Source organism: Xenopus laevis, chromosome 8S (genome assembly GCF_017654675.1).
Source record: "Xenopus laevis strain J_2021 chromosome 8S, Xenopus_laevis_v10.1, whole genome shotgun sequence".
In the NCBI taxonomy this organism is placed as follows: Eukaryota; Metazoa; Chordata; class Amphibia; order Anura; family Pipidae; genus Xenopus; species Xenopus laevis.
The window spans coordinates 34,575,528-34,601,824 of NC_054386.1; the positions used below are offsets into that span (position 1 = coordinate 34,575,528).

General features: G+C 40.1%; 1 protein-coding gene across 10 annotated transcripts in view; it reads left to right on the forward strand.

Moving 5' to 3' along the window:
- The window catches only part of LOC108699962 (dynamin-1), a 55,853-nt gene that overhangs the window by 12,387 nt on the left and 17,169 nt on the right, over positions 1-26,297 (forward strand). For 7 of the 10 annotated variants that reach the window (XM_018232720.2, XM_018232725.2, XM_018232724.2 and 4 more), the window contains exons 2-15: positions 4,657-4,730; positions 5,462-5,611; positions 5,743-5,946; positions 6,039-6,137; positions 8,076-8,236; positions 8,966-9,108; positions 9,217-9,352; positions 9,585-9,652; positions 11,029-11,167; positions 16,217-16,303; positions 16,936-17,006; positions 17,369-17,420; positions 19,074-19,085; positions 22,375-22,488. In XM_018232720.2, the coding sequence (XP_018088209.1) occupies positions 4,657-4,730; positions 5,462-5,611; positions 5,743-5,946; positions 6,039-6,137; positions 8,076-8,236; positions 8,966-9,108; positions 9,217-9,352; positions 9,585-9,652; positions 11,029-11,167; positions 16,217-16,303; positions 16,936-17,006; positions 17,369-17,420; positions 19,074-19,085; positions 22,375-22,488 (1,510 nt within the window). The remainder of the gene's footprint in view (positions 1-4,656; positions 4,731-5,461; positions 5,612-5,742; positions 5,947-6,038; positions 6,138-8,075; positions 8,237-8,965; positions 9,109-9,216; positions 9,353-9,584; positions 9,653-11,028; positions 11,168-16,216; positions 16,304-16,935; positions 17,007-17,368; positions 17,421-19,073; positions 19,086-22,374; positions 22,489-26,297) is intronic. The other 3 variants (XM_018232722.2, XM_018232719.2, XM_018232726.2) reach the window with 1 other exon arrangement.

A 26,297-nucleotide genomic window follows, 5' to 3' on the forward strand; every position in this document is an offset into this window, starting at 1 on the left:
GCCTAGAAACTGCTCAATGTTCTGCCCTCTTCACGTGCAAACATGAGGGCAGGTCTGAAAGTGTGACTGTCATGCTAATTGCATGACTTGCAACAGGATTGACTTATCTCGGCAGTTCCTTCCTGCTTCTCCAGGCCCATCATTTAACATGTGTGCTTAAAGGGATACTGTCATGGGAAAATGAATCAGTTAATAGTGCTGCTCCAGCAGAATTCTGCACTGAAATCCATTTCTCAAAAGAGCAATCAGATTTTTTTATATTCAATTTTGAAATCTGACATGGGGCTAGACATATTGTCAATTACCTAGCTGCCCCAAGTCATGTGACTTGTGCTCTGATAAACTTCAATCACTCTTTACTGCTGTACTGCAAGTTGGAGTGATATCACCCCCTCCCCCCCAGAAGCCAAACAAAAGAACAATGTGAAGGTAACCAGATAACAGCTCTGTAACACAAGATAACAGCTGCCTGGTAGATCTAAGAACAGCACTCAATAGTAAAAACCCATGTCCCACTGAGACACATTCAGTTACATTGAGAAGGAAAAACAGCAGCCTGCCAGAAAGCATTTCTCTCCTAAAGTGCAGGCACAAGTCACATGACCAGGGGCAGCTGGGAAATTGACAATATGTCTAGCCCCATGTCAGATTTCAAAATTGAATGTAAAAAAATCTGTTTGCTCTATTAACTGATGCGTTTTGAAAAAAACATGCTTTCTTATGACTGGATTCCTTTAATGCTTCAATGTATGCAGAGGCCTACATGGGTCATATTGCTTGGATCTGCATCCTAATATCCACCTATTTTATGCCATATCATCAGAAAAGGATGTAATTATAAACTCAAGAAGGACATAATCTGAGGTCAACTGGGAAGGCAGGAGAGGAAGTAAAGATGTCTACTGATCTGTTGTGCTGCACCCCTAATTGTTTCAGCAATTACCCACCCACACGTGGCCCAAAACTTGTATTAATTGCAGGTACTCAACTGACTGCACTTCAGGGTTTATTTGGGCACTGTGAACTCAGTGGCAGCATATGGTGCAACAGCTATGGCTTAGACCTGTTGTCCAGAATGCTTGGGACCTGGGGCTTTCTGGATAAGGGATCTTTCTTTTATTTGGATCTCCATAGATAAGTCTACTAAAAATAATTTAAATATTAATCAAACCCAATAGAATTGTTTTGCCTATTTATGTCTTAGTTGGAATCAAGTACAATGTACTGTCTTATTACTACAGAGAAAAAGGAAATCATTTTGGGAGATGGCTTTCCTGTAATTTGGAGCTTTCTGAATTACAGGTTTCTGGATAGAGGATCCAATATCTGTACAACTCACTGCATCCCATAGGGGTATATTTATGAAAGTTGGATATTTCATAGCACTCCAATCACTTTTTTTAGCATTTTTTAGGGATGTGACAGTTCTATTTCACCTTTGGATAAATATGTACCATAGAGTATATGTTGTGTATTTTGTTTTGCCTCTTACATTTGTTCCCATGACTCGTGCTCTCCCCCTCCCTCCTCTGTTGTCTAATCCGGCTTTACCATAAAGGCACAGGCCTGCACTAAGCAGCTCATTCGACAGGGATCCTGACTCACTGCCTGGAGCGTACAAGGTTAAACACTTCATGCAGCAGAAAATACAGAGCATCAGTACAATTATATTTTCCCGGGGATCAGTGGGATTGGATTCGTAATGCCAACTTCTGTATGAGTTTGGGTCAACATTGCTTTTCAATTTTGATGGCAGATGCTCCCAGTTTTGGCTTTCAGTGGCTTAAATGTTTGTTCTAAGAAATGTCCTTTTTTTATTTTTTAAAGATGACCAACTGCAATGAAGTATTGTAGTGGTCCTATGTTCTCTAAAACATTCATTGTCTGCTGCCACTCCTATTGAAGTCAGTGCATCAACAATCATGCCACATATTGAATTCTATTCTAGTTCCAACTGTGCGTCCACTCAAGGGACAAGGACACCCAACAACTCCCACCTCACACAGGCGCACGTGTTGGTACTTCTGCTTCCATTTTTTATTGAAGTTCACATCCTTCCCACGGAGTCTCTTACTAGCTACATTCTTGGTTCACTTGCTCCATGCATAATTGGTACACTGATTTATTTTTAGCCAGTGTAAGATTGGCCCACTGGGTTACTGGCAAAAATCCCAATGGACCCAATGAATCAAAAGGATTTCTCCAATGTTATTTTAGTTAATAAATAAGAGAAATAAACAAGACAGAAGCCTATAGAGTTCTTGGGGATCCATAAAAACTTCTTGGAGGATTCACTATAACTTGTCAGAAAAATGGGGTGATGGAGTAAAAATACATACCTGAGGAAGGGGAGGTGTCCCTCTGAAACTCTGGAAATAAAAGATGTCTATTTAAAGATTAACACACAGCACCACTGAATACTATTCCTGTGCTCTCTATAGAGCACTTGCCTTCTCTGTGTGTAGCTTCTAGAAAGAAGGGTAGGAGTGAACCATTTGGTCCAAACTAGTGTTTTCCTGTAGAATTAATAGGTCCAATCTAGTGTCCACCTGTGGAAGAATTATTAGAAGAGCTTGTAATAAACCCACATGCGTGTACAATATTGATACCACCATGTTCTTATGATATAGTAAAGTGTGAGTATTAGGATGAGTGAATGGTCATAGTTATTATATAATTATGCCCCCTAGATATCCCTAGCCCAAAGACAAAGAAGGAGAATCACTTCCTTTTGTCATGGAGCATTTCCATTGTTTAGCAAACAACTATAAAAAGAACTCCAGTCTACTGAAGGACTGCACCATATCCAGCCCGGTTTGAATGACAGAACTGGCTCACTGTTCCAAGGCATCTAAACCATAACTGAGATGGTAAATACCCCTGGGCTGGAGATGTCATGGGACAATTTGCTAGAGACATTGTGGACCTTCATTCCTAGTAATTCTCATACTGTCCTATACATAGAACATGTCAGTATCAGTATATTTTTTGGAAACAATTATTGCAATGGCCAAAACCTAACCCACCCCGTAGCAGCCTGTCCACAGTCCAGCCATAGGGAATAATGAAGGAAAAGGCAGGACTGCAGTAAGGGACAAGATGCTCATATCACCCCAGGGTTATTGATTAGGTTGCAGAGAGATAGAATGTGCATTACTGTGAGATCAGTTCAATGCAGAGCTACATACAGTTTTATGGATATCACTTAAAATATCTAATTTTAGATTGACCAAGGGCATTAGACAAAGGCTTTTTCTGATGTCAGAGGACTCAAAACTGAAGCTATATACAAAAAATTTGTGAAAATAATTAAGCTGCACAGAAGTTACAAAACAAAAAAATTACACTTGACATGAGCTTGGAGGCCCACATTACCTCCTCTACTGGGCATACACTCCCACCACCCCCCTGATGTTGCATGTTGAAATAAAGAAGAGGTACGTTCCGCAGCTTTATAAACATTACTTATATAATATACCAGGTCACTCCAATGATGACCCACAGATTCACAATAGAGACAGTAACCTGTTATTTCTGATATTTTCACACACTCAGTCACACCCTAATGGACCCAAGCACACCCATTATGCCCAGACCATGCTCAGGATGTAATTCCATGGGACTCACAAAAATATAAGAGAGTTGACATTACAGCAGTAACGACTTTATATACTTTTTTAGTCCTCATTTCCAAACTACATTAGATTACTACCCAGCAGACCTGCACGAAATAGTTAGTTCATGGTCACTGTATTGATAATTATACATCCAAATGGTTACTGAAGTGCGTCAGTTTTTTGAAGCACATCAGGGAAGGAATCTGAACAGAGATCTATATGTTTTTGGATATTTGTGTTTATTAATGTCAGCCATGTTTGCTCTGACAAGATAGTCTCTAATGGAACAGTGACCAGTGAAAAAGGATAGAATGCTTGTTCAGGATTTATCAACCAATTACTTTGAACAAAGTCTCTCTGAGACATGGAGGATTCTCATTCCACTCAGCAATAAATACAGTATATTTTGAATTGGTTTGTTTCATAGCAGTTTAATGGTAAAGATAACTGAAGGGTACAGGGGGCTTCAGTTATGTTATGATTATTTATGCAGTTGTCTGTTGTTGACGATGTTACAATTTGACTTCACAATGTGTTTCCTCTGGTGACGAATATTCTTTTGGTTTTTATCTCAAAGGGAAATATTGCTGGAGAAGCCCCTAACTAGCTGTTGCAGAATTTGTCAAAACCAAGGGCATTAATTTAGAGGTAGCAGACCCTGTGACAGCTTGGGGGCCTAATAGAGCAGGGGCACCTTTAGTAATCATGGGGCCTCTTCTCCACCCATGGGTCTACAATTTAAACAAACTGGTCACTTCAGCCCACTAGGGTAGAGGGGCTTGCCAACTAGTAAAATAGGGCCTCAGTGAAAACAAAGTCCCTTGCATGTACAGCTACTCCCAAGTTAAGCCTGCCCACAATCCACCCAAACCCAACTGACATTCCAACAAGACAGCCCATTTTGTAGCCTGTGAAATCTCACTTTTCCAGTTCTTGGTCCCTCTCTGTCTTGGGGACTGCTCCAGAAGGCTTGGAGGTTTTGGTGATAATTAAAAGCATAAAGTTCTCAATCTCACAGCCTAATTTTTTCTGTTTTCAGAGATTTTCTCCCCCGTGGGTCTGGCATTGTGACCCGAAGACCTCTTGTCTTGCAGCTGGTAAACAGCTCAACAGGTGAGATAATCTCATTGGCATGTTATCATTGCTGACAAATATACATGGTTTAATTCAATATGACTGTCTGCAGTAATCACATGATAAAACAGCATTATGGAAATAATTATTTTTGGCTAAGATCCATGGTACTGACATTGGCCAAAACTGTGTAGTTTACTTGTACATTTCTAAAATCTGCTTGACCCATGTGCCAAATGAACAGTTACAAACATGTGGCTCCTCTTCACCTCCTTTCGTTTGACAGACAGAGATTTTCCACCAGGGATGATAATCCTCGATCCACCAAGATTGCAGGATTATCAGTCTGATGTGCCACACAATTAGCCATACATGCCCAGATGCTTGAGCAGTATGGATGAAATGCAAAGTGCCAGCCAGATCTGAGTATTTACAGGGCCGGATTTACATAACTGGTGCCCGAGGCCGGCTGTTGTTTGTCGCCCCCATTCCCATCCCTTTTATTTGCTCAAATTTTCATCGGGACCGAAGCAATGGGGATTGGAGCACAGGATATTTAATTTAAAAACAATCATATCACCTCCTCATCCTTAGTGTTTCTGAACAAATGTGGATGTGGTTGGGCAGCATTCTGCCCCCTAAAATCCTGCCACCCTAGGCCCGGGCCTTGGTGGCCTCTACACAAATCCAGGCCTGAGTATGTATGGCCAGCTTTAATTTCTTGCTCATTCAGTAACATTGCAATTGAATGCCTGGGTCCCTTTTTATAGAATATGGCGAGTTCCTGCACTGTAAGGGAAAGAAATTCACAGACTTTGATGAGATACGCCAGGAGATTGAGGCTGAAACTGATCGAATCACTGGAACAAATAAGGGTATCTCCTCTGTGCCAATTAACCTGCGGGTCTATTCACCACACGGTAAGATATCTTGACCAACTCTTTATATCTCCTTTCCACTGCCTTCTCTTTCTCCCAGTAACATTTTTCGTTTGCTCAGTCCCTACCACTTCATCCTCCTTTGATCTAAAGTCTTAACTTTTTCTCCTCAGTGCTTAACCTGACTTTGGTAGACCTCCCAGGAATGACAAAGGTCCCAGTGGGTGACCAGCCAGCAGACATTGAAGCCCAGATTCGTGATATGCTCATGCAGTTTGTCACTAAGGAGAACTGTCTTGTTCTGGCTGTATCACCAGCAAATTCTGACTTGGCAAACTCGGATGCCTTGAAAATAGCCAAAGAAGTGGATCCCAAGGGTATGTTCAATCTTGTCTTCTTGTTTTCTATATGTGTATTACCATTCTTAGTCCTATAACTTTGTAAACACTTTATCCCCTTTCTCTCTCAGGTCTACGCACAATTGGTGTCATCACCAAATTAGACTTAATGGATGAGGGAACTGATGCAAGAGATGTTCTTGAGAACAAGCTGCTGCCTCTTCGAAGAGGTGATTAGCATAACATGTCCCGTGATCCTTAGTTTGTCAACCAGTGGTGCATCTGCTGTTTGGCAATACATATAGGAATGGGGGTACTTAAGTACCTATTTTGTTATCTAAACTTCCTTCTTGTAAGCAGGTATCACTTATTTCTAAACTTTTCTCTTAACATGTACCACCTATCTACTCATACATTCGTATACTAGGGTTTTGTCCTAACCAGGAATCCAATAGCATCTATATTCTATGACTCCACTCTAGAGAAAATAATTCCATTTTCAAATGAGCATTACGAGGTACTCTTTTGCTCGCCTTAGAGCTCTAGCACTTGGGTCCTGGGTCATAGTAAAATGACATCAATTATCAAGTGTTATGGACAGAGTAATCATGGTGTCCTGGCATACAAAGGATTTAAACATACCACAGGGAAAGTCATACGTAAATAGCTTGTGATGCATTATATAATTTATTAACATTTTTTAAATGCTTCTCCTGAGAGAATCTATACAGGCTGTAACAGAGAAAGGATTTTGCCAGCAAAATAGGCCATTAAATTGCTGGCAGAGCTCAATTTCAATCTGCTATATTCTCCACCATTCCAAATGAAAGTCAGTGTTTCTGAAGCAGATTCTGATGGGCTACAACTCCCAGTGTGTTTACTTCTGCAATAATCTTTATATAATTTACACATGATAACATTATAATTACTGGGAAATAGTGATGGGCCAATTTATTTGCCAGGCGTGAATTCACAGGGAATTTCTGTGTTTTGCCACCGAATAAATCCGCAAATTTGCAGCGAAAATTCGCACGCGTCAAAGTTTTTTGACTCCGGCGACAATTCAGATGCCGGCCATGGTTAACAGACGACCATTGAATTTAATGGACGCTGAAGTCAACTTTGACGCCATCGCCCATTTTGACGCCGGTGTTCATCCGTTTCGCGAATTTTGGGGGAAATGTGTGAAATTAGTGCCGAGACGGGACAAATTCGCCTATCACTACCCCCATCCCCTCCTCTTCTATTGTGCACATGCGCAAATTTTCAGCATCAGGTCTGGAGTACTAGAGATTTATGTACAGGAAATTTTAAAAGCTAATGTATCTCCTGCGAATCACCAATGCTTCTGAACCAATGCGGGTGTGGTTGGGCATCTTGCTGCCCCCCTAAAATTCTGCCGCCCTAGGTCTGGGCCTTTGTGGCCTTTCCACAAATCCGGGCCTGAATGTCCCTGATATCTGAGGGGCCCATATGCAAAGTACAACATCTACATCTACCACCTAAAATGGGTGCTCAACACTTAGGGGCACATTTACTAAGCTCGAGTTAAGGATTCGAATGGAAAAAACTTAGAATTTCGAAGTTTTGTTTTGGCTACTTCGACCATCAAATTGGCCACTTCGACTTTGAATCAAACGATTCGAACTAAAAAACGTTCGACAATTCGACCATTCGATAGTCGAAGTTCTGTCACTTTAAAAAAAACTTTGACTACCTACTTCGCCACCTAAAACCTACCGAGCACCAAGGTTAGCCTAAGGGGACCTTCCCCATAAGCTTTCCTAGCTTTTTTTGATCGAAGGAAAATCGTTCGATTGTTGGATTAAAATCCTTCGAATCGTTCGATTAGAAGGATTTAATCGTTCCATCGAACGTTTTTTCCTTTCGATCGTTCGATCGTACTAAATGCGGTAAATCCTTCGAAGGATTTTACTTCGATGGTCGAATATCGAGGGTTAATTAACCATCGTTATTCGACCCTTAGTAAATGTTCCCCATAGTATTTCCAATCAATCTGAAGTCTTATCAAATATCCACCACCATAGGCTTCTAATCACCTAATTTTAATTCTAATTCAATCAAGTTAGATGAAGGTGTCCTCTCAAATATGTCCATTGAGCAAACAGCAATATAAGTGAATATTCAAAATGAATGGTCTTTTAAAGGTTACATTGGGGTTGTGAACCGAAGCCAAAAGGATATTGATGGAAGGAAAGATATTCAAGCTGCCCTGGGAGCCGAGAGAAAGTTCTTCTTGTCTCATCCCTCCTATAGACATCTTGCCGACCGCATGGGAACACCCTATCTCCAAAAAGCTCTTAATCAGGTAACTGCAGAGAAATACAGAACTTTCAGTTATGTACTAAAGAAAATAATGTAGTACAGTACCTCCAACATTTCCCATGTACTGTAGTAGGATGATTATCCACCAAAGTGGGGTGGGAGATTAGGACATACACAGAAGTAAATTGAGTCCTGGGACACAGTGGGAAAATCCAGTTGAGAGCTGGCATCTTTTTATCATAAGAATGTCTTTAAATTAAATTTGTGTTCAACATTTGACACCACCAGGAAATAGGATATCTAGGTAAGGAACTTGTTGGTTATCCCAGACTGTTTTACTGTAGCAAATGTTTAAAGCAAAAGCCTACTTTTAAACCAATTAAGAATATCCCCAACCTTAAGCCAACATTCATCATATTATAAGATACTACCACACATGGATGGCCAGAATTTACTTAGCTGGGCAACCAGATGATTCAAAATACCCTAAGAGCAGGACCATGCTGTTGGCAGTTTGCTAATGAATCCATACAAATACAAATGAGGGCATCTTGTTTGTGTAGCCCACATGTTGACCAGAAACTTCTGTATCAGAGGCAGTGTTAAGTCTTGTAGCTGTGTTTATTTTTATCCTTATATAATCAAAGTAATGTACACAGGAATCTTCTTGCACAGACCTCGATAAATCTGGTGACTTTAATCACTGACCCACACTTCATTCTCCTACATAGGTGTATTTTAAAACCTTTGCTGCTTTGCGTTTTACCTACAGCAATTAACCAATCATATTCGGGAAACTCTTCCTGGCCTACGCAACAAACTGCAGAGCCAGCTGCTGTCCATAGAGAAGGAAGTAGAAGAGTACAAAAATTTCCGTCCAGATGACCCATCCCGTAAAACGAAGGCACTGCTCCTGTAAGTGATTACACATAGTTTTCAGTTTGCTCGCTCTGGGGTTGGCAAATTGGTATTGTCAAAAGAAATCTTCAGTCTTATTGCTCCAGCATCTCTTCTTCTTTCTAGAATGGTGCAGCAGTTTGCTGTTGACTTTGAGAAAAGAATTGAGGGTTCCGGGGATCAGATTGATACATATGAGCTGTCTGGAGGAGCCCGCATTAACCGGATTTTCCATGAGCGCTTCCCTTTTGAACTGGTTAAGGTAAAGGCCAATACAATTTGATACTGATAATGATATCAGTTGAATAAAGAGGCCCAGCAACACATCAGCACAATTGCAGCTGATAGAATAATAAAGCAAAGTAAAGTTTTCATTGATCACTAAGCTGGGAACATTTTGCAGAAATATATAAATAAACCTCATTACTTTTACATTGTTCCCACAATTAACCCCTATATTATGGAGCTTACATTTTTTTTTTCTTCTGACGTAGATGGAGTTTGACGAGAAGGAACTAAGAAGAGAAATTAGCTATGCAATCAAGAACATCCATGGCATTAGGCATGTATTGGATGAGATAGCTCTGCTGTTACTCTAGTTAGTGCTTCATCCTGTAGAACCCTATTAAGACTCACACTATTCCAGTTCACTAACCCTCACTCAGCCTTTTAAAACAAAATGAGTGCAAGAAAGGATAACTTAATTGTATTCAGTGCAAAATGTTGTCTTGTCATTTGAGATAATTTTGCCTGATAGATATTGTTATTACGGAATAAAAAAAAAAGAGGGAGGGTCAATAACCTTAACCACCCCCAAGTCTGGGGTGGGTTCTGGGGTTCTCAAGTGCATTCCCAAACATTGTATTTACTGCAACCCCACTCAGTTGGCAACTGCCCATCAAAAAGTTCATGGGGGGTCATTTTCTATGCCCACCTTAGTGCTCATGCAGAAAGCACTTGAGGCTGGCTATGCTCTGCACCTCATTATATAAGTGGGTATGGGGCAGGTGGGGTGACATTTACGTTGCTCCCCCTCTTCCCACCCCTTATGAGTACAGTGCCACCAAATGCATTCTGTGTAGTATTAAGGGAGTGTTAAAATATATCTTATAGTGTGCACAGCATTCCCACTTTTCTACTTTTGTTATTTTTGAAGAAAAATAACAAAGACACAATAAGTTCTTCCTATAAAAGCGTATATTTTCCATTAAATAAAGCAGTGTTACACTATTTTGCATTCAATAAAAGAGAGTTATCCTTTAGCACTACACTATTTTAGCACTACTTCTATTAACATTGTTGGAATTTCTGCTTATGGGAGCTCCCCAAATCCCCTCTACCTCTAGATCTATAGGTTCAGCTACTGGTAGAATAAGGCAGATGCTTGTCATTAAGCTACCCACCCAAACTAAGCCCCCGGATAAATCACAGAACTAGTCATGTAAGGGTTTAAGGGTTTCCCAGCAGGCAGCCTCATGTTGGTATTTATAGCAGTAGTACAATCTGCTTAGTGCATGCAGGAGGAATAATACCCACACACAGTATATGACTCCTACTGCAGAGACTTGTGCTATAGCTCCCAGCAAAGCAAAAGGCAAATCAGGTTTTCTTGCAGTTGCAGTACAACAATGTGAGGGTTGACACTTGGACATATGATTTACAAAGTATTTTTACTTTGTTTGTTCTTAAAATCCACCTTTTGGGTGTATTTTGCATGCCTTTTCAGAAAATACATACAGGTTTAAACTAAGCACCCCACATAACCTTTATATCTTCATTTGATATCAAGGATCTGCCTTACTATCAACCTGACTTTTAACTACCAGTGGCACTAGCTTACTAGCCAGCCTCTAATCCTCCAGCTCCCCTTTCCCTACCACTTATGGTGGGTAACACTATATTTTCCTTATTACCTGCCTTACCTCGTTGGGTATGTAGAACTGGGCTCTTCACACCTGACATGGCCTTCGAAACCATCGTCAAGAAGCAAGTTAAGAAGATTAAAGAGCCATGTTTGAAATGCGTGGACATGGTCATTTCCGAGCTAATCGGTACTGTTAGACAGTGCACCAAGAAGGTAACCCTTCTGGACTCAGGTCACGCCTGAGAACTGGAGGCTGAATATGTGAACCCTTTACCCCAAACTAGAGCATGCAACCCCTCTACGACCAGTAAGGTGCAGCCAATCAGAGAGTAGATGCCCAACTTCTGATTGGCTGAGCTTATTTGTTATAAGAGCATGTCCCTGACAACCCAGTCTCATGGCTCTGTGCATGTGATGAGTCATAAAGCAACAGATTTCAAAGATATAAGAATTTGGAGTGTATGTAAGAGTGTATGTAATGAGGTTTTCTTTTCAGACATCGAGGCAAGGCCCTGTTACTAGGTTAGGACAGAGAACTGTCCTAGAGATGTGACCTAGCTGGCAAAAAACATAAAAAACTGATACAAATAACAGAAACTGCCCACCTCTGGTTAAAATTATACTGGTGCAATGTGATAAAAAGGTGTAAACTGCAGAAACCAATAAGATGTGTTCTTTTAAACATCTTAACAGTAAATACTACAGACTGGATGTAAATCAAAAGCTAAAATCTTAAAGAGGGTGTAAACCTGTTATATTCCTTTTAGCAGAAATATATTTTTAAATATAACTATAATATAAATATATTTTTAAAATGAATGTGGTAGTGAAAGTAAAAATTGCTTAGACTGCACAGGGTTTGAGTTCCTCACTTCATGTAGTTATAGTGTGGCCTCCCATAATTTTGGATAGTGACTCGTCTGCCTTATATCCCCCAGTGTTTGGTCCTACAACACCTTCCAGAAGAGGGACAGGTCAATGGATATGATCCTTTCTTTGGTGACTTGTCCTCGGATTATTATCTATAGTGCTGCCCAACCAGCCTCTCCTACCTGACCATACCCAGGCTAATACAGATGACCATATCCTGATCACACCTATAATTTTTTGTCTGCTTGTATTGCCCCAAGTCTACCCACTCACCTCTTCTCCTTTTTTCTGTATCACCTCCAACCCACTGCTTCATTCTGTTCTCACTTTTTCCCAATTTTTTTTAAATTCTTCTCATTCTTCCTTTGGCGGTACCACCCCCTACCTTCCTGTTCTGATTCCCCATTTCTCCTCTTTGTTCTGAAACCCCTTTCGTCTTGGTTTCTGCCCCACCCACTTTGGCTCTTCCCCTCCCTGGTTCACACAGGACTGGACTTTTCACACCTGACCTTGCTTTTGAAGCCATGGTGAAAAAGCAGGTGCAAAAGCTGAAGGAGCCAAGTCTGAATTGTGTAGAAATGGTAGCGCATGAGCTGGTCTCCACCATCGAAAGGTGTAGTGAAAAGGTAATAAAATAAAAATAAATAAAAAAACTATAAGAGATACTTATAGTAATACTATAGTTCAGTTAGATGTACTTCAATTGACCAATTGCCTATATAAAACAAGCTCCCTTTGAATAACTGTAAACTCTAATCAACAACATGGCATAACATCAATAGTACAAGTGCTGTCAATTCATTAGGATACAAACAGATCTGACTGGTATCTGGGTGCCCATAAATAAGTATGTTGTACCTCCTAGAAATGTTCTAGAACAGTACTAACCTAGAATTTACATGCTGTAGGCCAGTTATCCACCATTTGTCAGGTTTGGGGACTATATAATTATAAAGCAATAAAGTCATACCAAGAAGTCAACAGAGATCTTAAGTACGAGGGGCACCTTAAACGTTTCTTGTAGGCCCATATGCAACCCATAGGCCTCAAGTTATGCAGCTCTCATGCAATACTCCATAGCAATACTGAGACAATGAGTTTACTACTGCTAAATGGTAGTACGTACTCACCAACAGTAATGTAAGGGGGATTGCTAAAATGCTGCAGATTTTCACCACAGGTACAGGTGCCCAGAAATCTAAATAAGACAGTGTCTCATGGAAATCAGAACCACTGAAATAAAGGAAGCATAATATTTATTACAGGAATGGAAAGGTCTAACACTTTATCATTAGACTTTATTATAGTCTGTGCCTTAAATAACACTCCCTATTTAGGTTAATGTAAAATGGTTAATGCAGGCCTTTAGGCCTTTCAAACTACTATCCAATGTATATTCCCTGCAATGAATTTATCCAGAGATTCTCTCTCTCTCTTATACCAAATTATTTTGGATACATTTTGTGCTGGGCTTTTTGATCTATAGGAGCTTTTTCAGGGTTAGCAGATGGAAGGTTTGATTGGTGGAAGGTAATGTGGATATAGTGTGTGATTGGAACCAAATTTAAATCATTTGCTCATCTAGATTTGTAGAGATATGCTCTAGGTCAATAATATCATAAACATGATCAGATTTGTTTAACAGTGATATGCCTTGAAAAACAGGCATATCAGCTTTAAACAGTATGGCCATGCTTGGCCAAGCCTATCCCTCAAATGGAAAATTACTTTTTAAAATCATCAGATCCGATGCTGTCTAAATTCTGAATGAGACATGGCTGGCATAATTAAACACATTGGTCAAATGATCAAGTGATCTAATGAATTCTAGGGTAACATGTTATGAAAAGGCAATGCTACCTTATTACAAAGCCCATATATTACAATGGTGGGACAGTCCTGATGTTACATATCAAAAGTAGTGGGAATGACAAGAAAGTGGGTTGTGGTTTGGGGCAGATTGGATGTGGCTTAAAAAAAAAAAAAGCCTGCATTTTAAAATTCAGATATTAGGAGGAATGAATGCCAGCCCTGCTCTCATCTGAGATGGAGGTGTCAGGTTGTGCATGCTGCATGCTGCTTGTCCATGTGTTCCCTTTGCTTACATCCTGTGTTCCCTTTGATTGTGTCTTGTGTTCCCTTTGCTTACATCCTGTGTTCCCTTTGATTGTGTCTTGTGTTCCCTTTGCTTAAATCCTGTGTTCCCTTTGATTGTGTCTTGTGTTCCCTTTGCTTGCGTCTTGTGCTGGTTATGTGCTTATGAGTTTCTCGGTTATCATTAACCTACTGTTTATATGTGAGTAATCATAAGGCATTCTAGAGATTAAAACCAATTTTATGGGAAAATGTCATTACAGACAGTTTAATTTCCTTGCTGCAATCTTTAAGCAACTGTTGATGTAAAATAGCCAGCAACCACTTACAGTGTACCCTAATCTTCTTCAGTAATAAAGAATCCCTAGGTTTACCAAATGGTCTGCACTAGCTCAGCAAGAGACAGGTCTGAACTTTGTCTTAAACTATTTGTTGCCTGTAGTAATAATACACATCAAAATATTTTGTGTCCATCATAATCTTATTTTAGTGTCTGGAAGGGGATTTCCTTTCTGATTCCACATTCTTTGTGCCCTTATTTCCCCTACAATTAGGAAACAGGAAGGATTATCACCATAGCAACTAGAGTTCATATCATCAAAGTCAGGAAATTATCTGACAACCTTTCACTATTTTCTCTTGATTAGGTTTTTGCAAATCTCAAGTGTAACCTTTTTCTGTATTTTCAGTTTTTTTTCTTTTTTTAGAAACACGAGAGGTGACCTAAATTGTCACTTACATGGAAATTAAATAGCTATTAAAAGCCTTTTTTGGTAAAAATAAAAACTGTTGATTTGTTATTCACACTGACAATCCCTGTAGGTTTTCTAATTGTTTGCCTTAATTAATGATCATAATGATACATCTATGGTATTAGGGTCTCCAAAAGTAAAGCGGTTACTCACCACATAGGGGAAGTGGCCCAGGCACACCGCCCTGAGCCCTCAGCACAGGGAACGGACAAACCGAAAACCAATTAGGAGCAGGCACTCAATGAAGGCAAACTTCCACCAGGACAACAGTTCAAAGTGAAGAAAGTTTATTGTGTCCACAGCCTTACGCATTTCGAGTCATAAACAATTAATCATAGGATATTAATTAATTAACGATCATACCCAGTAATATAGTACAGAAGCCATTGGCAAGGCTCTAGATGACAGAAGACAAGGGGCCAAGACTTTCAGCTAGAAAATAATTAGCTTCTAGGCCAGGAGTGCCCATGCTTTACTAATGCGGTCTACTTCTGGTGATGTTGTCCCATTATGAACTACTTCCATAATAGCATTGTTAGCATTCTATTCCATGAAAAATATTACTTAAATATTATATTGATTTATGAGAGAATTTTTATTGGTATATTTATTAAACAACTATTTGTTATTTGACGTAAACATAATGCATTTCTGGATGAAAAGCATAAAATATGAGGGTGATTTAGACAGTGTCTTGAGATCTACTGATCACCAGCTAAAGTTCTACTGGTAGATCCCAATCTACTTTTTGGGAACCCCTGTTCTAGGCTTATCTGGAACCAGTAAATAATGGTTTGGCAACTAAAGAGCCAACAAGCTGGCTTTTGGAAAGGGGGTATATTGTTGCATTCCCAGACATCCCAGCAAAGTATAATTTTGGGCCCAACCACCACCCTATCTATGGCCTGCTCTCAACTTTCTATATTCAATGGGAGTTGGAGAGCAGGGTCTGCTCCCTTTACTTCCTGCTGCCACTAAGCTTAGGTTAGTTAAAGCTAGTTAGTTTATGTAGACCTGTGATCCCCAACCACTGCTCACTGACCCCTTGGATGTTGCTCCCAGTGGCCTCAAAGCAGGTGCTTATTTTTGCCTTCCAGACTTGGAGGCAAGTTTTGGTTGCATAAAAACTAGTTGTACTGACAAGTAGAGCCTCTTGTAGGCTGCCAGTCCTCACAGGGGCTACCAAATAGCCAATCACAGCTCTTATTTGGTACCCCCAGGAACTTTTTCATGCTTGCATTGCTCCCCAATTATTTTTACAATTGATTGTGGCTCCCTTGTAAAAAAGGTTGGGGACCCCTGATGTGGACAAAACCTTTTCTGTGGACATCCCACATGTATATATCCCTTACAAGCCTTTACCATGCATAATGCTGAAAAGCAGGGTAAGGTGTATAATGGGCAAAAAAATTGCCAATATGTGCCAGATTTGTTGTGCACTTCGCATCTTGTCCCAATAAATAAAGGAACCTTCAGATCCTTCACACATTTTGCAGAAAGATTACTTTTGCAATTTCCCACACAGTATCTGCCTTCTTTTGTACAGCTTAGTCAGTATCCTCATCTGCGAGAGGAAATGGAACGAATAGTCACCACGCACATCCGTGAACGAGAGGGGCGGACAAAGGACCAGGTAAAAATGTTTAGAGAAATATCATAAAATAGCATAGATCTGGAATTTCTAGCACAAAGAAGCCAAAAGAGCCCTGTACAAGTCCAATATAAAGTGATGGTCTATGGCAGGCAAGAGCAGCCCTTCTGGCATTTGCAACCATGTACAGGTTGTCAGTCAAGGCCTGGAACACAGCACTGGTTGGCAGTAAGAACCTGTGAGCTAGAAACATGATGGAAGTGATAGTGCTGCACTTGGTTGCTTCCAGCTCTGCTTCAGGAGGTCAGGTATGCAGCAGCAGAGCTCCAAATAGTTATACACAGAGGGGTTTTTTTCTACTTTAATGTCATTGGCACACAGAACTCTACTGCTGTAAGTCACTTAAGAGGCTGTTTTGCCTAAATGAAGAATACAGCTGGTAACATGGTCTCCAGACATCAGTTAATTCTATGCTCAGCTTTGTGCATTGTACTGGGTTTATTCTCTGCCTTGGTCTCAAGTTTTTGAACCCAGAATATATGTAGAGTCACATGGATTATTAAAAATTCAATGCATATACATATGCTTACCACATTATGTACTTATACAATTGAATGCATCTTGGCAGGGGTAGGAAGCATCCAATCATATTGTCATTTATGTTCCTTCCACAGGTTATGCTTCTGATCGATATAGAACTATCCTACATGAACACAAACCACGAGGATTTCATTGGCTTTGCTAAGTAAGATACTGTGTATTTGGGAATTGGCACACATAAAACCACTATGAGTCATAAATTAGGAAAGACTGAATATATGAAGACATTACTAAGAAATAAAATTGGTAATTTATCTGAATAAAACCAGAATGGGGTCAGTAATTGGCAAGGGCTGAAGCCATGAAGATACAAATGTACAAATAAACAAGAAACTGATATTTATATCCACAATGATTTTCTGGGGCAAGGGTTTTGGTTATCTACCACTATGTTCAATGTTTCCATTAATAGTGGGTATAAAGGGGAGCGCCCTACATATAAACCTGGCCTGTCTAGAAATAGCTTGTTTAACACATGAATCTAAATTCCTTACTCTGTCTTGGCAGTGCTCAACAAAGAAGCAGCCAAACTAACAAAAAGAAGGCATCTGGAAACCAGGTGAGTAAAATGATTTACATGCAGCACCACAAGGGCTTCACAAATTTCTGCTAATCACATCACATCCATTTTTTTAAAAATCTTTGGGGATGAGACTAGGGACATGGGATTCCGGATAACTAGTGCTACGCAATATGTTGGCGCTATATAAATACATGTTAATAATAACTACAATCGGAAATACACCCAATTCAAGCAGTGCAACGGATGATAGTTGATGGTTCACAACTGTGTGAAACTTGGTTCTTCCAGACATACATGTGATTCTTGTAAGTCAGCAGAAAGCCATTGTGTGGCTGTAGTATTTTATGGCTTCTGGAACACTTGCAAAATAAGCAAGCAGCCCTTTTCCTCAGATTTATAGGCTTCAAGATGTCCAACCAAACCAAAAAAGGTGACTGGCAATACATTTAATGCTCTGCTCATTTGGTGAGGTCCTGAGCACCTCATATATGGGCCAGCTAAACACAAGCCTAAAACTAAATCAGTAGTGTACTAATACATGTACATATCATTTTATACAATTATTGATAGATATGGCAGCCCACTGATCCCAACCAATATTTATGTATGATGGATATTGCATCTGCCAGTACACCAGTGCATGGTGCTTCGGCATATTAGGAATTGAAGAGGAGTTTCAGCTCTTCATCGCCTTCTGCTGTTCAGATGATTCACGGTCCTTATCCAATGGATGAGGAAATGTTACACTTATATTTTAACATTCCTATCAAACAAATACCAAGGGAAAACAACCCACACTGCATGGTTGCCTCAGAAGATGCCTCTTAATTAGTGCTGGGTTCATATAGGCCTCATTTTGTGCTTTTGCAAAGTTTTTCATGCTAGTAATATACCCTAAGGTAGAGGGTTTACTTATTCCAAGATATTGCTGCCAGACCAGGCAACACGGGCATTAGCAGGCCTGGATTTCAAGATGCTGATTAAGCGTGGAGTAATTTTTGATTCATCACCGACACATTGCAACCAAGTAAGGGCCTCTGTTATTTACATTAGAGGATGTCCTCTACGCTGCCTTCTTTATTGTACCCTGAGGCTTTTCTAGAATTGCACATCACTCTATATACAGCACTGTCTGCCTTCAGCTGTGATGCATACATAGAGGTTAAGAAGGTGGATGACTTATGGCCATTCCATGGGACTTCCCTAACTTACACATCATTCACAACCTAGGGAGCACCGAGGAATACAAGGTGCTGGATATTCCCTGCTTAAAGCTCTTTGTTCTTAATTTTTAATTTGACGCAAAGTGCAGAGAACAAGTTGAACCTGTCAAGTGCTTCCTTCCTGTGGAAGCTCCCTTTATACAATTCCTGACCTTCATTTTCATAATGATGCAGATTGTTGACCAAGATCCATGTTTCTGAGAGTCCTGAGTTTATTATCAGTGGCCAAACCCAAAATTAGTGTGTAGGTTATGGGGTCAGTCTCTTCATATCATTACTCTGCGGTCATCACTGTGCAGTGCCTGAAACCGCAGGCTTGGCAAGTGTGTGTGTATAATGGGCGTGTGTGACCTGGATTGGCATGTGGTGCACGGGCTGAGGGTTCTGCATCCCGCGCAGCTAGTAATATATATATCCCTCTTCTTGTGATCCTCTTTGCTGCTGTTGCTATGGTTACCCTGTGCAGGATGAGATCCTGGTGAGTAGAGAGAGGCAGCGGCTATGCCTGTAATACACCATGGTGCATCTGGGAAGCTAGACTGTAGACCTCTAACACTACTGTATGAGAGAATAATAATAAAACTATTCCTATAGATTTATGAACAAGGAACTTCTCCATCCCCAGCAGTTGTCAATACTAAGACTTTGAGTTCAGTAAGGAATGGAGGACTGAGGATTTCCTTGTCTTGTTATTGTCCAATTACTACAATAACTTTACTTGTTAAAATTACATGCCAGACACTGTTACATCAACATACTGGTTTTACAAACACAATTAGGTCAGAGCAGACTTTAGAGGGGCGCAACTGCCCAGGGGCCCTTTTATAACATTGCCCCTGATAAGTAGCATATTTGTGTAGGGGATAGCAGGTATATTTTGGCAAGATATTAGCTCAGAATGGAGAAAGTAGGGCAAGATGGAAACAGTAGGGCAAGATGGAGACAGTGGCACAAGAAGGAGACAATAGTACAAGATGGAAACAGTAGGGCTAGATGAAGACAGTAGGGCAAGATGGGTACAGTTGGGCAAGGTGGAGACAGTAGTACAAGAAGGAGACCTTAGGGAATGGTGGAGATAGTAAGGCAAGATGGAGACATTAGTGCAAGATGGTGACAGCAGGGGCAGGATAGTGACAGTAGGACATTCGGGGATGGTGGAGATATTAGGATAAGATGAACAAAGGAGGGCACGGTAGAGACATCATGGCAAAGTGGTGACAGTAAAAGGCTGGGGGTTGCATGCAGTTGCCATTTAAGAACAGCTGAAGATCATAAGATGGTCAGTTTACTTCTGCAGAATCTGTTTCACTGTGGGACCCATCACTTCTCAAGACAAACTTAAGGACAATCCTTATGAAGTAAGGCTTGAATGAAGGTACATACAGTTTGCAGTATATTCTACTACAACTTAAATACACATGATTTAGCTTGCAAATGGTCTATGATGATTCCTAAAATTGGTCCTATGGATTTCCCAGATGCACCATCTCAGTGCTCTCAGTAACCCCCCAATCGTGTTCTTTTACCCCTCCCACACCTCTTGTTTCTTTCCCAACTGCAAACAGTGTGTGCAAGGGAAATGCTCCAGTCTTCTCAATGCACCATATTTCTTGGGGTGAAAATGAGCTGCAATACTGTGGGGTATATTTTTCAAAGAATCAATATAGACTATAGAGCATACTACAGTGCATCAGAAGGAAATTTCACAGCCCTTGATATAATTGTATAGGATTTGAGGGGCACATTAATCAGGGGGGCCAAAGTGAGTGTTTACCAACTGATAAATATGGCCCTAAAACCCTAACCAAGTGAAACAAGGCCTGTGAAATTTCCATCTGATGAACTGTAGCATGCTCTGTTTTACCCTTGAATATATATGCCACCATTTTTTTGTTTTTGCAAAAATCATCATATTGTAGTCTAACACTACTAAACTGCTACCCTAAGAATACTATTTTGATATGGACAATGTAAAAGAAATCTCTTCATGCAAATAATGTGGAAGTTTCTTGTAGAATATACAGTATACATATACAGAGAATGAAGTTTTTATGCACACATTTATTACATAAAAGACATCAAGAGATACAGGAAACAGTAAAACAGTAAAATTCAAAGTAATGGGCATCATTAAGCAGATATAGCCATGTTAAATATATCTTTGATAAATAGGCCCCTATATTTGTTGAATATGGAACAGATGACAGTAGATTCAAAAAGACGGAAGTCTGGTAGTCTAACACCCCTGATCTAATCTATTATTCTCTTAGGCTAATGGATGCCAAACCTTTTCAATTCAAGACCTGCCTTAGAAGATGAAATATAGGAAAATATCAGTGTACCACGTATTAAGCCATAGTTCCATAAATATGTAGGACAGCAAATATATATTTTCACCCAAAATCTCGCCCTAATCAACCCTCCAGTAGGCTTTCAGGTGTATCTAGAAAAGCAAATGACTGTGCTTACAAATGCTCACCCTCAAGGCTTATGGCCTCTGCTCCAAACTCCCATTATGGAGGTTGCCCCACAATTAGGCATAGTATTAGAGTAGAGGGCCAATTACTTTGATTACTCCTTTGTGCTGTAATAAGACTGGAGAATGCTTCTTGCACACATTAAGCTGCTATTCCATCTCACTTATGCGTTTTACTGAAAGGGAGCGCTAACTAGATGACGGCACTGCTTTCTGCCACTTTCCTTCTGCTGGGCTGCAAGAAAACCAAAGGATTTGCAGTTGCCACCTTGAAGAGAAAGTCGGTCGAGGCAAAGCTGCTTCTCTGCCATGTCTTGGTCTTGGTTTGGCCTTGTACTGCACAAAATGGCAGTCATTGCGCTCTCTGGACGTGTGCTGATTTTTGTCTGAAGTGTGTGTGCATGTGCCTCCTGTTCACGGCTTATCTTCCTCTACAAAAGGTCATTTTCATCCTATTTTTTTTCGTTTACTTATTCCTCATGTGGTCTAATATAATGTGATGTTCAGGGACAGAGGGAACCGGTGGTGTATTTCTATTAGTCTTCCCATGCTCCAAAATAATCGTTTTGAATGAAACAGGCAAATGATGGCCATAAGGTTATTTTGCAACCATAGTCCTTGTAACGCTCTTGCTGTTGAGCGAAGACACTACCCACCCCTTGCCAAGTGCCCTTCACAGTGAGTATGTATAAAGCTAAAATACATTCCTCTAAAGAAATGATGCCAAGGTTGGTCGAACTTCATTGTATTTGCAGGCTGAAAATACAACCACCGGTTCTTAAAGGAACACTAGACTTCACAGTATAACTTGCAAGAATATAAAAACCCATGACAGAATCAACTCTCTGTTTTGTTGCACATGGCATCCTTGTGAGTAAGGAACACACATAAAATGGCTTATTTTCAATTTACTTTTAAAAGTAACTTTACAATTAATATATAAAAAACATTTGTTAATTGAAATATTGTAACATAATTCTCTATACAAGCGTAGTGTTCCTTTGACTAACTAATATAACACAAAAAACTGATGAAAGTGTTAAAAAGCTGGTTGTTCAAGGCAGTAAATCCTGTAAGGCAGTGACTACATTGGTTCACCTGGCCAAATAAAAGTCTCTTCTTAGTCCCTGAACAACAAATAAGCCACTGTGTGTAGCCAAATAGAAGACAATCTCATTGTTTGGCGTTATGTGGCCATCTGAGAATAAAGAAAGCAAGGAGATATTAGGTCCAAATAAATTGTACGGATGTTTCCTACATGTGCTGTAATGCTCCACCCTCTCTTGGACAGGTAATTCGCAAGGGCTGGCTGACCATCAACAACATTGGCATAATGAAAGGTGGTTCCAAAGAGTACTGGTTTGTACTTACTGCAGAAAATCTTTCCTGGTACAAAGACGATGAGGTATGTGCATGTGGCTATTATTTACCTACAATATTTCTTTGCCTACTTATTTAATATTTACCCAACTTGAAAACAGTGTAAATCTGCGGGGGCTTGGAAATTAGGCCCTTGAATTGTCTAAAAGTTGGGTTGCAGTGGGTGGAACTTCCTCTGTGTTTTTGTATAAACTATGAGGATAAGAGGTTGTTCCTGGCAGTCAAATCTGAGCACGGGTCACATTCCACCCACTCTGACACACCTATAGATAAGTAGAAAAGTGTTAGATCTGGGGTGAACAGTTCTGATTGGTTGCTATGGGCACCATCCTAGTGATGTTTTTCTCCAATATTTTACATTATAAATATACCCCCTTAAAGGACAAGGAAAGTTAAACTATAGAAGTAACTAGAAATGTTGTACATGTTTTAGGCTTCTGTACCAGCCCAAGGCAACAAAAGCCTTTTAGCAGGGAAGATCCGTGTCTTCAAAGATGCCCCTGTAGCTCCCCATCTTCTTTTCTGCTGATTCACTGCACATGCTCTGTGCTGCTGTCAGTTACTGAGCTTAGGGATTGACTCAAAATATACAGTAAAATGTCACAGCATAAGGCTGATTAGTAATTAATACAGATAATTACTACATGGCAGCACAGAAACCAGTGCAACTAGCATCAGAATTTAATAATCAGCCCTGTAGCATCAGCTTATATTACAGGCCAATTTTCTGCAGTGACCCCTAAGCTTAGCTTCTCAACAGCTGCTCAGAGCCCACTCAGCATGTGAGTGTCACAGACACTTTCCAAGATGGTGACCCCCTGTGACAAGTTTGAAGTCCTGGATCATTGCTGCTATTAAGAAGCTAAAAATTTCGGCTGGTGCAATACATTCAGTATATAAAACATGGCATTTTTTTTTTCATTTTTAGGGTTTAGTTCTCTTTAATGATGTAGTCCATGGGTGATGCTATCCTTTCTTCTTGTTGCCTCTCATTTCCTTTTTCCCCCTGTATCTCTACTTTGGATTCTGTGAAACAGTTGTATATTCATTACCTTTCTAAAGCATTCATTATACAGAACATCAAATAATTGCAGAGATTGAGGGAGAGGCACCACCATCCCTGTCACCCAGTATTCTTATGCCGTGGAACAAAAGGTTTCATTGTATGAGATACTGTTTATATGTATCTATGACCAACCTAAAAATCATTACCCAGGTTATTATTATTTATTACAGTTTGTTATGCAGTTTATTCATTGGAATGGCATACACTATTGTTAAAATAGACTAAAGCTGGCCATAGACGCAAAGATCCGATCGTACAAATCCTCGATTCGTACGATTTTCAGACCGTGTTTGGAGAGTTCCGTCATTTTTCATCCTATGTACATCGGTCGTTTGGACGATCGGACAGGTTAAAAGATTTCTGTCGGCTGCCGCTAATATCTTTACATGAATTGCCGATCGTATGGTTTTCTGTGGGAGACTGTCACTAGCTTTTGTCGGACATAAACTTTGGTACGAGTGTTGTCAGGGGCAGAACATCAGCTGTGCTGTTCTTTTACTACTTTATTTGATCTGAAAGGTTAGTGGCAGGTCGGGAGATGGGGAAGTCTGATCGTTCGTCCGATATAGCAGGTAAATCTGCACATCTATGACCAGCTTTATTCTCTGCAAGCTTGTATGTTTCTTGGTTGGCCTGCTGCTCTGAATCATTGATTTAGTTTTATTCAAGCAAACATGAGGTAAAATCCCTGATAATAAACCTATCCAGTCACCAGAATTCAGAATCAGCAACAGATGTCCATGTTCCTGCATCAGAGGACAAGTAAGATTGTATATAAAAGATGGTGTAAAACATGGGATATTAGCAGGCAGGAAGAGTGATTGGCCTGGGCTCTCATCGGTAGTTATAAAACTGGACTCAGGTAATATCCTGATTTATTCTTGCAGCCTTAAAATCTCTCTACAGAGAAGGTTTGGAATTCTGCAAAATGCTGATGCATAGTTTTCTTTGCAGCTCAGCCGTACCCACAATTACTCACAGCTGTAAATGTTGGACGTCTCCTCCCTGGTATTTCCTTTCAAAGCCCCTTCAGGATAAATAAACTCATTATCCTAACTTGCACTCTGCAGACACGCATGCGTTTGTTGTACTATGTCTCCCAGATTTCTCAACAAGTAAGAAGTAAGAAGATTCTATAGCAATCAAATCAGTCGCTCCTTTTGGAGCAAAGCTCATCCCCTCCCATAATTTTCAAGAGGTGGTTCAGTATGTTATAGAATGTCCTATTCCTAGCAACTTTGCAATTGGTCTTCATTTTTTAAAATAGTTTTTGATTTATTTGCCTTCCTCATCTACATCTTTCCAGCTTTCAGATGAGGGCCAAAAACTTTTGCAGCCAAAAAAACTTTTGCTCTATAAGGATACAATTGTATTATTATTGTTACTTTTTATTCCTTATGCAACTTCTATACAGCTCCACCTCCAGGTTGAAGAATGGCAGCTTAATATTTAACTGCCAATATATTGTTTCATGGCAAAGAGGGAACCCCCTGTGAAACAAAGGATCATGTAGCCCCATATACCTTTATGGCCATGCCCCTGATTTTCCAACCTGCCCTGCCTGAATCTTATCATTGTGTTAGCAAAGGATGTTGTGATATTCAACAGGAGTTACAATTCCAGAGGCTGCTACGCAAAGACTAACTTGGCTTCACCTGTCGTTGTATGCCTTCAGTTTGTCTCTCCAGAAGCTTTCTGGTTGCTAGGGTTGTTGCTAAGCATAGTAACCAGAACGCAGTTGAAACATGGAGAGTCATGTAAAGGCCCAGTTCCACAAGACCTCCTTCACTGTTGCAGATTCTGGCATGGAAGGTCCATGAAATGCAAACTTTCTTTACTAAACTCTAAGCTGCAGGTACTGTAGATAGAGTCCAATATCCCTGCTGTTGTTGGAATGCTGCCACCATTAGTTGTTAAAAACACGTGCCTGGTTGGGTCAGCTGCTAACTCTGAGCTGCCTTTTCCATCTCTGTCTTCTCTCTGCAATTACATTTCACTCTATGGATTAATTTTTTCCTAACATGAAAAAATGTATAACGAATACAGTTAAACTGGTCATAGATGCCCAATTTGCCCATAACTGAGTCAGGAGCTTATTGGCCCATGTATGGGGTGTTCAGGACACCTTGCTTGATCATAAAAAATCAGGTCTGTAAAATGCCATTGGGATAGGACTGCTTCATTGTGGTTATGCAGTCCTTTTCCAAGGGTCTCCATAGGCTTGCATTATGATTTGATCGGTGATGATCCCACCACAGTGGTGGTATGATCCAAGCAGCACCAGGAACTTACACAACTGTATACAGTTGTATTATATGAACTAATGTACCCCTACTATAAAGTATAAGCATATTCAAATGTATTACAAGGGATAGTATGCCCACTGTAAATAAAAAGAATATTAGAATGAATTATAAGGAATAATGTACACCCCTACTGTAAACTATAAGGATAGTATAAGTCACTGAGGGGTTCTGTGACAATTTAAAAACACAGGGCTGCACGCATAAATTATAAGGAATCTATCCCTTAATGTAAATAATAAGGATATAAGATAAATGATAAGGATATAAAATAAGCCACTGAGGATTCTGTCACTCATGTTTCTTGATTTATGTCTGTAGGAGATGGAGAAAAAGTATGTGTTGCAAGTGGACAACCTGAAGCTGAGGAGCATTAAGGTGGTATTATAATGACCCCCAATTTAAATCATAAGGAAATAACAAATCACTAGGCCACAGGCTAAGATTTACATGTCAGGGATTATG